The sequence below is a fragment of the Gossypium hirsutum genome, chromosome A01 (genome assembly GCF_007990345.1).
Source record: "Gossypium hirsutum isolate 1008001.06 chromosome A01, Gossypium_hirsutum_v2.1, whole genome shotgun sequence".
Classification (NCBI taxonomy): Eukaryota; Viridiplantae; Streptophyta; class Magnoliopsida; order Malvales; family Malvaceae; genus Gossypium; species Gossypium hirsutum.
Window position 1 is genome coordinate 904,942 of NC_053424.1, and position 13,270 is coordinate 918,211.

At 27.7% G+C, this 13,270-nt stretch overlaps 1 protein-coding gene across 3 annotated transcripts; it reads right to left on the reverse strand.

Annotated features, from left to right (window-relative positions):
* Positions 1-1,037: 1,037 nt before the first annotated feature.
* Positions 1,038-7,744, reverse strand: LOC107934124 (protein DETOXIFICATION 33). Of its 3 annotated transcripts, none has more exons than XR_005930204.1 (7): positions 7,511-7,744; positions 5,985-6,526; positions 5,805-5,891; positions 4,130-4,186; positions 3,462-3,647; positions 2,191-2,396; positions 1,038-1,272 (listed from the first exon to the last, which is right to left on the reverse strand). XR_005930204.1 is itself a non-coding variant. In XM_016866478.2 (7 exons), the coding sequence occupies exons 1-7, from the start codon at positions 7,736-7,738 to the stop codon at positions 1,186-1,188; spliced, it is 1,446 nt and encodes a 481-aa protein (XP_016721967.2). In that variant the 5' UTR covers positions 7,739-7,744; the 3' UTR covers positions 1,038-1,185. The 3 variants fall into 3 exon arrangements, 2 of the variants coding, with proteins under 2 accessions (XP_016721967.2, XP_040973134.1); XM_016866478.2 differs by having other exon boundaries at positions 3,409-3,647; XM_041117200.1 differs by lacking the exon at positions 1,038-1,272 and having other exon boundaries at positions 3,404-3,647.
* Between the last annotated feature and the right edge of the window lie 5,526 nt (positions 7,745-13,270).

A 13,270-nucleotide genomic window follows, 5' to 3' on the forward strand; every position in this document is an offset into this window, starting at 1 on the left:
TGTTAAAATAAAAATTTTGATTAGGCTCGTAAATTATTTAATTTGAATATTAAGGTGTTCAAATTCAACTTTATCAATAATTATAATTACTCAAATTCAACTCAATAATTATCGAATCAAATTCGAACATTTTTTTTTCAAACTTGAAAAGGTTGCAAACACCTATGTATCATTCACACCGTAAATGAGATAAAAAGTTAATTTATTAAATAGGTTTTATTTTCTTTGTTTCATGAAAAGTTTTTATAATATAGGCGTAATAATTTATTTGGCCCTTAAACTTTTTAAAAAAAATTATTTTAGCTCTTTTATTTTTTTTCTTCTTTTAGCTCTAAAATTTACTTTAATTATCAAATCATCAAAAAATAATGAAAAAGTTAACATTGCTAACATACAAGTGAATTATCACATGGATGCCACGTAAATAATTAATTAATTTTTTAATTTAAATATATAATTATTTTTAAAAAATAAAATATGTAAAAACATTTTTATTTTTATTTTTTATTTTTTTAAAAGAAATAATTAATTGCTGATGGGCATACACGTTGCTACATAGATGCCATGTCAGCAAAGTTAACTAATGACTTTTTCATCCATTTTAAGTGACTTGACAAATAATATAAGTTTAAGAACTAAAAGAGGTAAAAATAAATAGAAAACAAAAATGACTCTCTTTTTTTAATGTTGGAGGATCAAATAAATCATTATGCCCATAATATATTATTTTCAAATTTTTCTACATAATAATTTAAAAAAAATAAGAGGTCAAAATTTTTCCCAATATAGAAAATCAATATATATGTTAAACAATAAAAAATATTTTTATTTGTATTTGTATTTAAATATAAAATTTTAATTTTTTATTTTTTATTTTTTATTATTTATAAAAAATAAAATGGGTCAAATTAGTTAGATTAAAAATATAATAAACCCATGCTCGACTTATAAGTTGTATCACCTGATTCATGAGCATCTCTAATCAAAAAAAAAAAAAATTGCCGGAGTTCATTTTTTTATTCAAACTAATCCAAAAATCCAAATTATTGTTCATTTAATATTAAAATAAAAATATTTTATATTAATACATATATTTTTATAATTAAATAAAAAAATCCAAACAATAAAAAAAACATTTTGAAATTATTAAACAATTGTTTCAACCAATAGTATTTGGTAATGGACTTAGCCAGCAGAATTAGATTCCAACGAAATGTTTGGAGTCTCAGTCGGTCCACCCCACGTTCTTAATCGCTCTTCTGCTTGCACCGCCTGCATCATTTTATTAAATTACATTAATTCAATTAGTATTGTATCCATGGATGTTCTATTTTTTTTATTAAGCCTAATATGTACTGATATTAAATTATTTCAATGTAACGTTTTCGGTCTATCCATAGTTTTAATATTTAATATACATCACATATACATGCAATTATACCTCGGTTACATATATATTTATACATTTACATGCAAATAAAAAATTTAAATTTTTAAATGTAATGAATGAAAGTAGTTAAGATAAAAAGTGTTAAAAATGATTTAAAATGTTATATCAATAAATACAAGTTGAAATAAATCTAAAGCTTTAAACACACCGAAATGATAGAAAAATATTGAAATTTTTATCGAAACAAAACTTAAACTACTTAGTATCAATTTAAAACAAAAACTATAAGTATCGACTACCGTGTGAATTATCCTATGAATTTGCATCTATGATGTAAAAAAAAAAATTCATTAGGCGCTAAAATAAAATTAAAAAAAAGTATAAATGAATTATAAATTTTAGGGAGGGTTAAAAAAATTAACTAATGAGGCCCAAGCCCTTTGCAGGCCCCTTAACTTCTTCTTCCCTCGGTGTTAAACTCGTGTTTTGAAGTTTTTGAGGGGAGGCTAAAGGCCTCTTTGGATGGACGGAACTCTTTTTGGAGAAGTTCTCGAAGTGTCTTTGTCTCTCGAGCTCTTATTAAAGTCGAGAGACAAAACTTTGGCTTGACGTGGAGTTGGCCTGCTCTAGACGAATGACATTTCAAGAACTTTCTTTGAAGGAGTCAACCTCCCGTCAATAAAAATATTTTACACTTATACATCTTTCGATAAATTAATGATTGGTATAACATAAACCCCAAAACACTGATGTATCCATATTATATTCATGTTGCTTTTCTGTGTTATGATTTGGTTTACCTCTTTTCGCCAAGTGGCTCGGAGCATTACAAAGAGTAGGATGGTGGTTTGAAGGACGGTTCCGATCAGCATACCGAACCAAATCCCTTGCACCCTCAGCTTAAATTTGAAACCTAGCAAAGCTCCTACCGGAATTCCAAGTAGATAATAGCAAGTAATGTTGATTAACCCAACATATGCTTGCCATCCTGCCCCTACTGCCACTCCTATACAACCAACAAAATTTAAAACAATAGTTAATTCCTTTTTTATTTTCAATTATCATAGTTTTTATGTCGAGTTGCTCGGATGTAAATATCATATATGGGTATGCATTATGAATTTTTCACATATTTCGATAATTTTTTGTTGTTCTTATATATAAAAATGCATCAAACACAAGTGTTTGCGTGTAGATTATAAAAAAAAAAGAAAGAAAGATAAAAGTATTTATCAGACCCCTATTATAAAAATCAGATTAAATTAATTTGTAAAAATGATGAAAGTAAGAATGTGGTGATTATATTGATTGTAGAAAAAGAAAAACAATAGATCAATTAACTTACATATTTAGTATAAATAGACTTAACATTAATCTTTTGGTCAATTAAGTTTGTTAACCGATTTAAAATGAATATATTATGATAAAAATTATTAAAAATAATAAATATATTAATATATTCAACTGATTTAACCGACTTATATATTAATAAAAATATAAATATATTTGAACTATCTTAAAAATATTTAATATTAAGTTGGTCGGTTCAATTATTAAATTCAATGATCATTAACCGTCTAACATGACCAAATAAATCAATCCTATAATTAATGAGAAAAGATTATATAAAATTGTGATTCCACTTTATTCTTATCATTTTCTAATGAGAGAATAATAAATCAGATTTTTTTCCCTGATTTTTAACTTTTTTTCCCCATAAAAAATTTAAATTCAACTAAAAATACTAAAAATCAAGAGAAAAAATCTAATTTGTTAGAAAGTAATAAGGATAACATAAAATTACAGTTTCATACAATTTCTTCTCACAATTAATTTGGAATGATTTTGATTTTTATATACACAAAAATTTGACTTTCAAGGACTCTAAATACCTCAAATAATGCTCATGTTTGATATATATATATAGATATATATTCGTAGCAAACACATACCAATCCAATGCTCATATGCAAATTCAAATATCGTAGCTAAAAGTAAATGAGATTGCAATACTTTACGATGCAGAACAGGTAAAATGCTATTGAGGAAGATTGTTGCTGCAAGAAAATACCCAAGCTTCGACGCCGCCTTTATAACCAGCTGTTTGTCGGTGAACAACTTCGGAAAATCATGTTTGGTTGCTAGAATAATCGCCATGAAAATAACTCCGACTGCCAAAGATGTTAACACAACCACCACGATCGAGAATTTCGCGGCTTTTGGACGTCCAGCTCCGAGTTCGTTGGACACCCGAACACTGAAAGAAAATAAGCACATAATTATAAGCCAAATCATGGGGATAAGAGATAATGTGGTGAAAGTACCATAGAGATCTCTTTACGTGGTATTAAATTGCATTTTGTTCTATCTACTTAAATAAATAGACAAATTAGTTATTATACGTTAAAACAAAAAGTAAATTTGTCCAATCTGTTAAAATTTTCATCTAATTATATTGTTAAAAACTGGTGTGACTAATGGAATTACCAAACAGTAACACGTGACGTGCCACATGTACCTCATGCTGATGTACATGGATAAGTTTTACTAGTAGAAATAGATAAAATTTGAAATAGAATAACCAATTTACTATATGATTCAATGCATAATGATTAATTAATCCATTTTTTAAATAAAAAAAAAGTAAAATACAATTCGACTCCTAATAGAAGAACATTCATAATATTTTTATCAATATAATGTTAAAACCCTGTTGTATATGTAGGTTAAGCAACAAACCTTGCTGCTATGTTGAAACCCAATGTAACCATTGATGTCCAAAGTTGCAAGTTCAAGCTGCAAAAATTGACAACCCAAATTAATAAAGAAAAGTATATTCATTATAGTGGCACTATTTTGATAACGGGACGGGCTGGATTTTTGTTTATCTCAATTTTTATAAACTAAATATGATAAAGTTTTGTAAAATTTAAAGAATCCTAGCTAAAATGTATAAAGAACAGTAATGAAATTAGAAGAGAAACTATTTTATCAAAGATATGGAATAAGATGGATTTTATTATCACCTCTATTTGATTAGATTTGTGAAGAGATTGATTTTGGATTGAGTAAATTTGGATTGGGTCAATTTATATTTTAAATTTTTCAAGTAGTTTTGGGTTTAGGTTATTTTAATTTCAAATATTTTAAGATTCAAGTTAATCGGTCTAAGTTATTTAGTCGAGTTGTTTCGAGTTTGAGTTATTTTAAGTTTAAATCAAGGATAATTGATTCATTAACTTTTCTAAGCTCAAATTAGGTTAGGTTGAATTTCAATTCGAATTAGTCGAGTTGAAATTTTGGATTAATATTAAAAATGACATGTTTAAATTTTAAGATAAAAACCTAACTTGTATTGCTCTAAATTAAAAATATTTATGAATTGGCTCGACTAGAAATTTGGTTAAAAAAATTCCAAACCCAAAAGTAGGCTCACCTAGCCCAAATGGCTCATTTTATGCCAAAATAGTAAAAAAAAAAATTATTATTTCTAAACAATGAAACAAGTAAGATTATGCCTAGTTAAAAAATATAAACATGAGTCTATTCCAAAGTCGGATTCATGAACACATTAACTTCAAATATTTTTTAAAATTTGACTATAAATTCTAGTCCTTAAAACTTGATAATTTAGGTTCACTTTAGTATTTATATTCTTTTTTTAATCCACTTTATCTATTTTTATTCTGGAACTTGAAAAATATAAAAGTTTGATAATGTAGTATAATCTTAGAGTGCTAAATTTAGTATTTTAATAATCGAACCAATGGTTGAATAGGTCAAATTATCGGTTCTCAATTCAACCAGTTCCATCGGTTTGACCTTTGGACCAACAATAATTAAATAATTAATTAAAATATCGTAAAAATCTAAAAAAATGTTAAACATGTTCAACCTTTTCAACTATCTAGTTTTGTCCTTATTTTTTATTTTTACCAGCTTCAAGTAGTTTTCGAGACAATCGGTTTAACCCCTTTATTTAGACTATTATATTTATCAGTTCTCGGTCTATTCAATCGGGTCATGTTCTAGCAACACTAACCATATCTTTAAATCTCGACAAAATTCAAGTTGAGGGACTAAAATAGATTTAATTGTTAAGTTCAATGACCAAAGTGGACAAAAAAGAGAGTACAAGTACTAAAATGGACCTAGTTATCAAGTTTAAAGGCCAAAAGTTATATTATCCCTTTTAAAAAAAGGGTTAATATGTAGTTTACCTTTAAACTTGTCTAAAAATATCTAACAAGTACGGAAACTTTTTTTAAACCTAATTACTACCTAAATCCATATTCCGTCACTCAAATTAATACATCTACATTAACCTATTAATTTGTGCTTAGGCATCACTAACATAAATTAAAATGATTTAAGAAGTCTTCTAAAACTACGTACTAGAAAATGACAAACTAACCAGATTGAAATGGAATCTACAGCAAGTGTAGGATCTTTTAAATACCCCACCATCAGAATAATTGCCGTAAAATACCATAGCTCCAAGCTGCAATCATTCATCAAAAATGTCATTTTTCTTACCAAACTTATATATATATATACACTTATGTATGTACGTATGTATAAGCGGAGAACTCACCATAACATTACAGCAGATGCAAGCGATAATTTAACAAAACCCCACAATGATTTAAACGCCAACAATGAAAGACCCGTCCATGAATCTGGAAAAAACCCAGCAACCACGTAAATCACCATTGCTATAACTTGAAGCCACCATGAAATATTGCCGGCCATGGCTGCACCGAGTAAACCAAACTCAAGCTTTGTTACCAAAGCCCAATTCAACAAAACATGACAACCCAAGCCGATAATTGATATTATTGTCATAACCCAGACTTTGGTTTGGGATTGAAGGAACTTTTGAATTGGAAAATTCATGGCGTAAGCGAAGAATTGAGGGATCACCATCTTGCAATATTTTCCGGCCAGTTCTGATATGGCTTTGTCTTGTCGGAGTAGATTTAGTATCGGTGTGGCGAGGAGGTAACATGGTGTTAGACATAAAGCGGTTATTCCGGTAATGATCCATGATCGTTGGAGGTAGATTCCGAGCATGTTGTGTTGGCCGGCGCCGACGGCTTGACCGCATAGTGTCTCGAGTGCACTTCCCATTCCTAACTAAAAATGGAGAAAGATCGGTTTAGATTCGAGTTTTGTTCTTCCGATTCTTTATTTTTGAAATGTTTGTGTCGGAAAGTTGTTTTCAGCACATTTCGGACATAAGAACGAAGATATGTCTCCGAAGATTCGACTCACTTCAACTAAAAGTAATGGAAGCTTCCTATATCTAGAGGTGTACATAGTGGAGTGGCTAGAGTCATTTGATCCGCTTTGGATCAAAATTAAGCTCATGTAAATGTTTTTTTAATTAAATTGATCTGTCCTCAAAATAAATAAATTATTAAAAATCAGAATAAATAATAATAAAATCTCGTTCTCGTATCAATTAGTTTATTTATGACTCTTAGGACCGATATCTCGACCACTTTTCAATTCAATTCATCAGTCTAATCTAGTTCAAACAATATTGATTTATACTTTTCAACTTCGAGCTAGTCTTGATTGGCTACTTCTACGACTCTACATTTTTTATACGTTAAAATATGACATAGGTTCTTGTACTCTTCATGAATTTAGAATTTAGCCCCTCTACTTTTTCAAATTTTAAAATTCAGATCCAATCATTAACATTGTTAATTTTTTTGTTAAATTTATTGGCGTGACATTTTAAAATTTAAAAAAGAAAAAAATCACTTCATAGCAATGTAACTAAAAAAATAACGTTATAATGAATATAATTTAATAAAATAATTTTAATAGGGTTAACAGTTGGACTGTATTTTGAAATCTGAAAAAGTAGAGAAACTAAATTTTTAAAAATAAAAAAAGTATAAGGATTAAATTCTAAATTTATGAACAGCACAAGGACTTACGGCAAATTTTAACTTTTTTTATATTGTTGATTAGAGTTCTAAGACTATAGTATCCATCTTTAATGAATATTCAGACGTAGAAAAACTGAGAAAAAGAAGTGAAAAAAACCATGTTGAACACAAAATTTTGATTGAAATCTGTTTGATATTCATATATATATATACTCACCATGATACCGAAAACGAAGCCCTCGATCACGTTCGTTGTTATGGTGACCGCAGCGAGTTCGAGCTCGCCCAAATGACCGGCAAAGGCGACGGTGACGAAACCGATAGAGAACTGAGAGACCGATACCAAAATCGCAGGGCCTGCAATAGCCCACATCTTCTTTGATTCACCCCATATGGCATTTTGCTTTACTTCCGATGGCTTTTCTTCTACTTCCAGTGAAGCCATTTTCCCTTTCTCAAATCAAATTATGTGCATTACATACATATATACAGCATGCAATAAACAAGTTGGTAGTTAGGGACCAAACCATAAATATTTTATGGGTAAATTACAGTAGAGGTCACCCAAATACAAAAAGATACAAAATAGTCATCCAACTATTCAATTGAATAATTGAGAGACCATTTTATAACTTTTCATGGCCCGGGTAGCCAAAAAAGGAAAAAAAACCATAGTTGAGTGATCATTTTGCAACTTTTCATAGTTCGGTGACTACTAATGTAGTTTACCCTTATTTTATTGGGAGTCGAGGTAAAAAATATAAATTCAATTGGCCAAAGCTAAAAGTTTAAGGCTTGATATATCATTTGGTACCCGAGTTTGACATTTTTCCCTAATGTGGTACTTGTATTATTTTTTTATCTAAATTGGTACTTGTATTTGACAATGTTACATATTTTAATACCCAAATGTAACACTATTAACTTTTTAATGTTTAATTTCGGGTTTAAAGTTGATTTGTTGAAAGTTAGCTGTTAGTATTATTAAATTTAAATTTTTGCGATTTTGTTAATAGAATATATTCAGTGTTAATTGTTAATTTATTTAATTTTGTGTTCAATCTATCAAATGTAGTCCGATGTATATGATTTAATTCAGTTTTAAGGTTTATTTGATGAAAGTTAATTGCTATTATAATTAGCTAACTATGAAATTTTCATCAAATCAACTTTAACACCCGAATTAAACACTTAAAAGTTAACATTGTTACCTTCAAGTACCAAAATGTATAAATTTTGTCCAATACTGGTACCACATTAAAGAAGTGTCAAACTCATGTACCAAAATACATATTAAACCAAAATTTAATGAAGGCAAAATTTGAATTACAAATTTCTAGGAGGGGTCAAAAATGCAATTTCACCGTTTTATCCAAGGTGCCAAATCCAAAGCCTCTAGTCCCTTTGGATTGGCCCTTTCTCTATCCTATTTTTTTACCGACTGTTTTCGGACATGGCGTATGAGATATGATCGGTCAAATTTGATCTTGGTCCTTCTTATTATACTTAAATTTGATTTTTAGTCTTTATACTTTAATTTGATATTATTGGTTTTTCTTCTTTTATAATATCATTTGTCGGTTCAAATCATTAATTATTTTGATTAAAACATTATGATAAATATTCTTTTGGGAATCGAGGTAAAAATATAAATTAAACTGGCTGAAGCTAAAAATTTAATGTTAAAAGGCAAAATCTGAATTACAAATTTTCAGGAGGGGTCAAAAATGAAATTTCACCATTTTATGTATCGTACCAAATCCGAAGCTTCTAGCTCCTTTGGGTTGGCCCTTTCTCTATCCTATTTTTTGTTTGACCTGTTTTGGGACGTGGGGTATGAGATATGATCAGTCAAATTACGGTCTTGGTCCTTCTTATTGTACTAAAATTTGATATTTAGTCTTTATAATTTATTTTGATATAATTTGATCTTTTTACTTTTATAATATTGTTGGTTAGTTCAAATCATTACCTATTCCGGTTAAAACATTATGATAAATATTTTATTGGGAATCAAGGTAAATATATATATTCAACTGACCAAAGCTAAAAATTTAATGTTAAAAGGTAAAACTTAAATTATAAATTTTTAGAAGGGGCCAAAAATGAAATTTAACTATTTTATCCTGGTGCCAAATCCAAAGCCAGTAGCCCCTTTGGGTTGGTCCTTTCTCTATACTATTTTTGTTTGACCTATTTCTGGGCATTGTTCACAGTTTTAACTATTTAAACTAATTAATGACATTATAAAATTAAAAATATCAAATTAAAATATAAAGATTAAATCATCGGTTCAAGTATTGTAAAAGTGTAAAAACCTCAAATTAACCGATACAATACTCCAAAAACCTTACAAGTACAATAAAAAAAGTAACACACCGGAATCAAATACTTGCACTCGAGTTCGAGTATCGTAACCGGTAGAAATGGCTTACCAACAAAAAGATGAGGACTAATTTGCAAAAAAAAAAGAAGAAGAAGAATTCCATGGTTGCTTCAAATGTATAATAAGAAAGGTTTATTTATTAATGGTTTTAGGTTTCCAGAAAGCGATTTATAACTTCAGGGTTTTCTTCATTTGAGGACTTAGTGTTTTAATGTTTTGATTTTTGCATTAGTTTCTTTTGAAGCAAACTTGTAAAATAAAGTGCTAACTACAATTATATTCATATATTAAATTATAATCATAATTAATGACTGTGTAATTACGATTATAATCAAATTATTACATGCACAAATATTTGGATTTATGACCGGAATAAATATGAACGGGATCACACGTGGTGAGACTTTGCATTTCTAGAGAAAAGCTCGAGTTCAAATATTGGAGATGATGTTATTAGGAGGGGCACCACGAGTTGCAAAAAAATTAATCTTTATAGACCTATGAAAAAAAAAACCCGATAACCTACCATATAAAGTTACAAGGACTTCGATGCTCTTTAAACAAAATCTTGAATTTGGTTTTGTGGATGTAAAAAAACAACAATGAATAAGATTTGTACCCTGTTTATTTAAGAGTTCGACTCGAAACTCGAAGCTTAGTATGATAGTTAACTACAAAAATATTTTAGATAAAAAAATCATAATAAAAAAATTTTAAGATCTTCTTATAAAATTTCAAATATAAGTATGACTTAATGAGAGTATAATATAAATTAAATACATGAAAAAAAATCTCTTTTGCTAATACTGAAAAGATAATTTTTTTAATTTCACATTGAAATACATGAAAGCAAAAAAGATATCGGTAATCACATTTTCATTTCGATTTCTTTTTGATATTGGTAAAAGTACTATAAACACTTTTATACTATAAATCTGATTGTGTTTTGTCTCATTTATGCAAAAAAAGAGTAAATTAATTTTTGTACATTAGATCAAAAAATAAATGGGTCAATTTTATTAAAAATTTTATCTATTTTTAATGTTAAAAGCTAAATTGCTATTTAATCCATTTTATTACTTAGGAGTTGTGAGATGAAAGTCCCATGCACGATTTTGAATGAGAGAAAGAAGTGAAGAATCCTCTTTTCGACTTAGACTCTCTCACTCTAGTCGTTGCTTTTCTTTCTGGTACTTCGAAAGTAGCTGTTCCAGCTTCAACCACTCGAGTTTTCGATATTCTTTTTTATTTCTTATCAAACGAATGACATATCCTTATGAAATTCCTAACTATTCTTATAAAGAATAATTTACTCATTTTTAAAATAACAAAATATAATATAATTATGAATACAAAGAGGTCCATAATATTTTTACCCAATATTCTATAAAAGCTAAGACCATAATTTGATGAGACGTTGTTTTCGTAATAACAATGGCGACTTTCTTGTATTAAGTTGTGAACTTTGTATCTCCTCCACAGATCCTACCAGAATAACTGTCTCAATCAATAATTCATTAGTTGAGAAATCAAATCATTAAATTATTGGGTTAAAATATCTTTTCAATCCTTTTACTTTTACAAAAATTGATATTCAATCCTTGTACTTAAAAAGTTTAAAAATTAAGTTCAATATTAACATTATTAATGTTTGGATTAATATCTATCTATAAGTAAAAGAACATACCTTATACTCAAGCTGATATGACTATCATTGTCGAAGATTGGACATAAAAGTTATTTAGATATTAGTTTGTAAATTTGTGTCGTTCAAAGTTTTATGAAAAGAATTAAATTGTAAAAGATAAAGGAAACGAGAGCTTTTGATTTGTGCACGGGACATTAATTTTAACAGTCTGGTGACTTGATAAAAATATTCAAATAATTCAATGACTATTTTGTAATTTTTTAAATTAAGGACTAAAACATAAATTTACTATTCAACTTGGATTTGGATTAGATTTAAAAATCAAATTTGAAATTTTAATTTTATTAATTAAATAATAATTTGTATATAAAAATAGAAGTGTGTGGTGGGGAATATGACAAATATTTGAGTTTGGCAATTCAAAGAGATCTTTTTGCAGAGCCATAATTATTGGCAGTGAAGCAAATTTCAAAGGCACGTGAATTGGACTAAGTAAAGGACGCAAATTTTACTACTCAAAGTATGTGACTTTTTGGCATTTTACGTACAACTACTGTATATTTAGATATAAAGAGTTGCATTATATTTTAATAAAAATATTGATATAAACATTAAAATTTTAAATTTGATAATATTAATTTTTTAAAATAAATTCTTAAATTATTACTTGTCATTTGAATTATTACATCAATATCGTTAAAAAATTAATATTTATATTAAAAAATTTATTTAATTTATTTTAAAAAATTAATGGTCAAATTTATCTTTAAAAAAATAAATATAAAATTAACAAAAATATCAATATCGAGGACTAAATTTGACACTAACATCGTTCATTTCGGTCCAAATTGAATCTCCATAATCCGGCAAGTCATTTTCTCTACACTTCACTTTACCTCCTCCGTCATAAGCACGCCCTCCATCGCTCGCACTTGTACTCATACTTGTGTTAATAATTAATTGACCTTAACTTGTAAAATGAATATTTAATCAATTAAACGACGTCACCTGTATCAAAGAGTGAGGCCCATACTTGACAGATTGGGCTGTATTTGTTGACTATTTGAGTCCCTCGTTAACTTGCTTGACATAAAAGCTAAAAGAAAAAAAGGTTAAATTGCAATGGTAGTCACTCAACTATTATTAAATTTATTTTATCACTTAACTATGAAAAGTTACAAAATAGTTAACTTACTATTCAACTTTTTTTTTATCACCGGCTGTTAAATTACTAGCGAAACATAACTTAGTAGCTTTTAAAATTGGTATAATAGGAACTTTAACCCTCAACATTTTCACATTATGTAATTTAGTCTTTTTTGTAATTTTACTTTTCTTTGTGACATTGAAGGTTAATTTTAAAATAACGAGAAAAAGATTAAATTTATTATCTTGGATTTTTGGTATATTTTCGATCAAATTTAGCTGATAATTTTTTTAACTTTTAAAGTGAAATGGTCACACAGAAAAGCAAAACTACAAAAAAGACAAAATTATATAATATGAAAACGTTGAGAGTTAGATTTTTTTAGAATCAAAACAAAATTGATACAATGTATAAATGTTGAGGGTTAAAGTTGTTATTATGTCAATTTAAAATAAAGTCACAGCTAGTCTTCTAGTGACAAAAAAATAAAATTAAATAGTTCAGTTACTATTTTGTAACTTTTAATAATTAGATGATTGCAAATTGACTTTTCAAGGAATAAAATATTCAGATTTCGTTTGGTAGAAAATTATAAATTTGCTCTTTTGTACTATATTAAAATTAAAATTTACAGTGACCAAAACATAAATTTACTAATAATTTAATGACCTTAGTTGTAATTTACCCTCCTATAAATTTCGTAACAATTTTGTATTTTATTTCATCATATAGTATGGTCCACCTTGATGTTAACCTTTTTTTTGTTCTATATTAAGCAAAGCTTTTTTTATGTTAC

Coding starts and splice junctions, on each gene's coding strand:
- LOC107934124 (XM_016866478.2), bottom strand. CDS start 7,738: ATGGCTTCACTGGAAGTAGAAGAAAAGCCATCGGAAGTAAAGCAAAAT. Junction 6,527..7,510: donor GCTTCGTTTTCGGTATCATG/GTGAGTATATAT, acceptor CTCCATTTTTAG/TTAGGAATGGGAAGTGCACT. Junction 5,892..5,984: donor GCATCTGCTGTAATGTTATG/GTGAGTTCTCCG, acceptor GAATGATTGCAG/CTTGGAGCTATGGTATTTTA.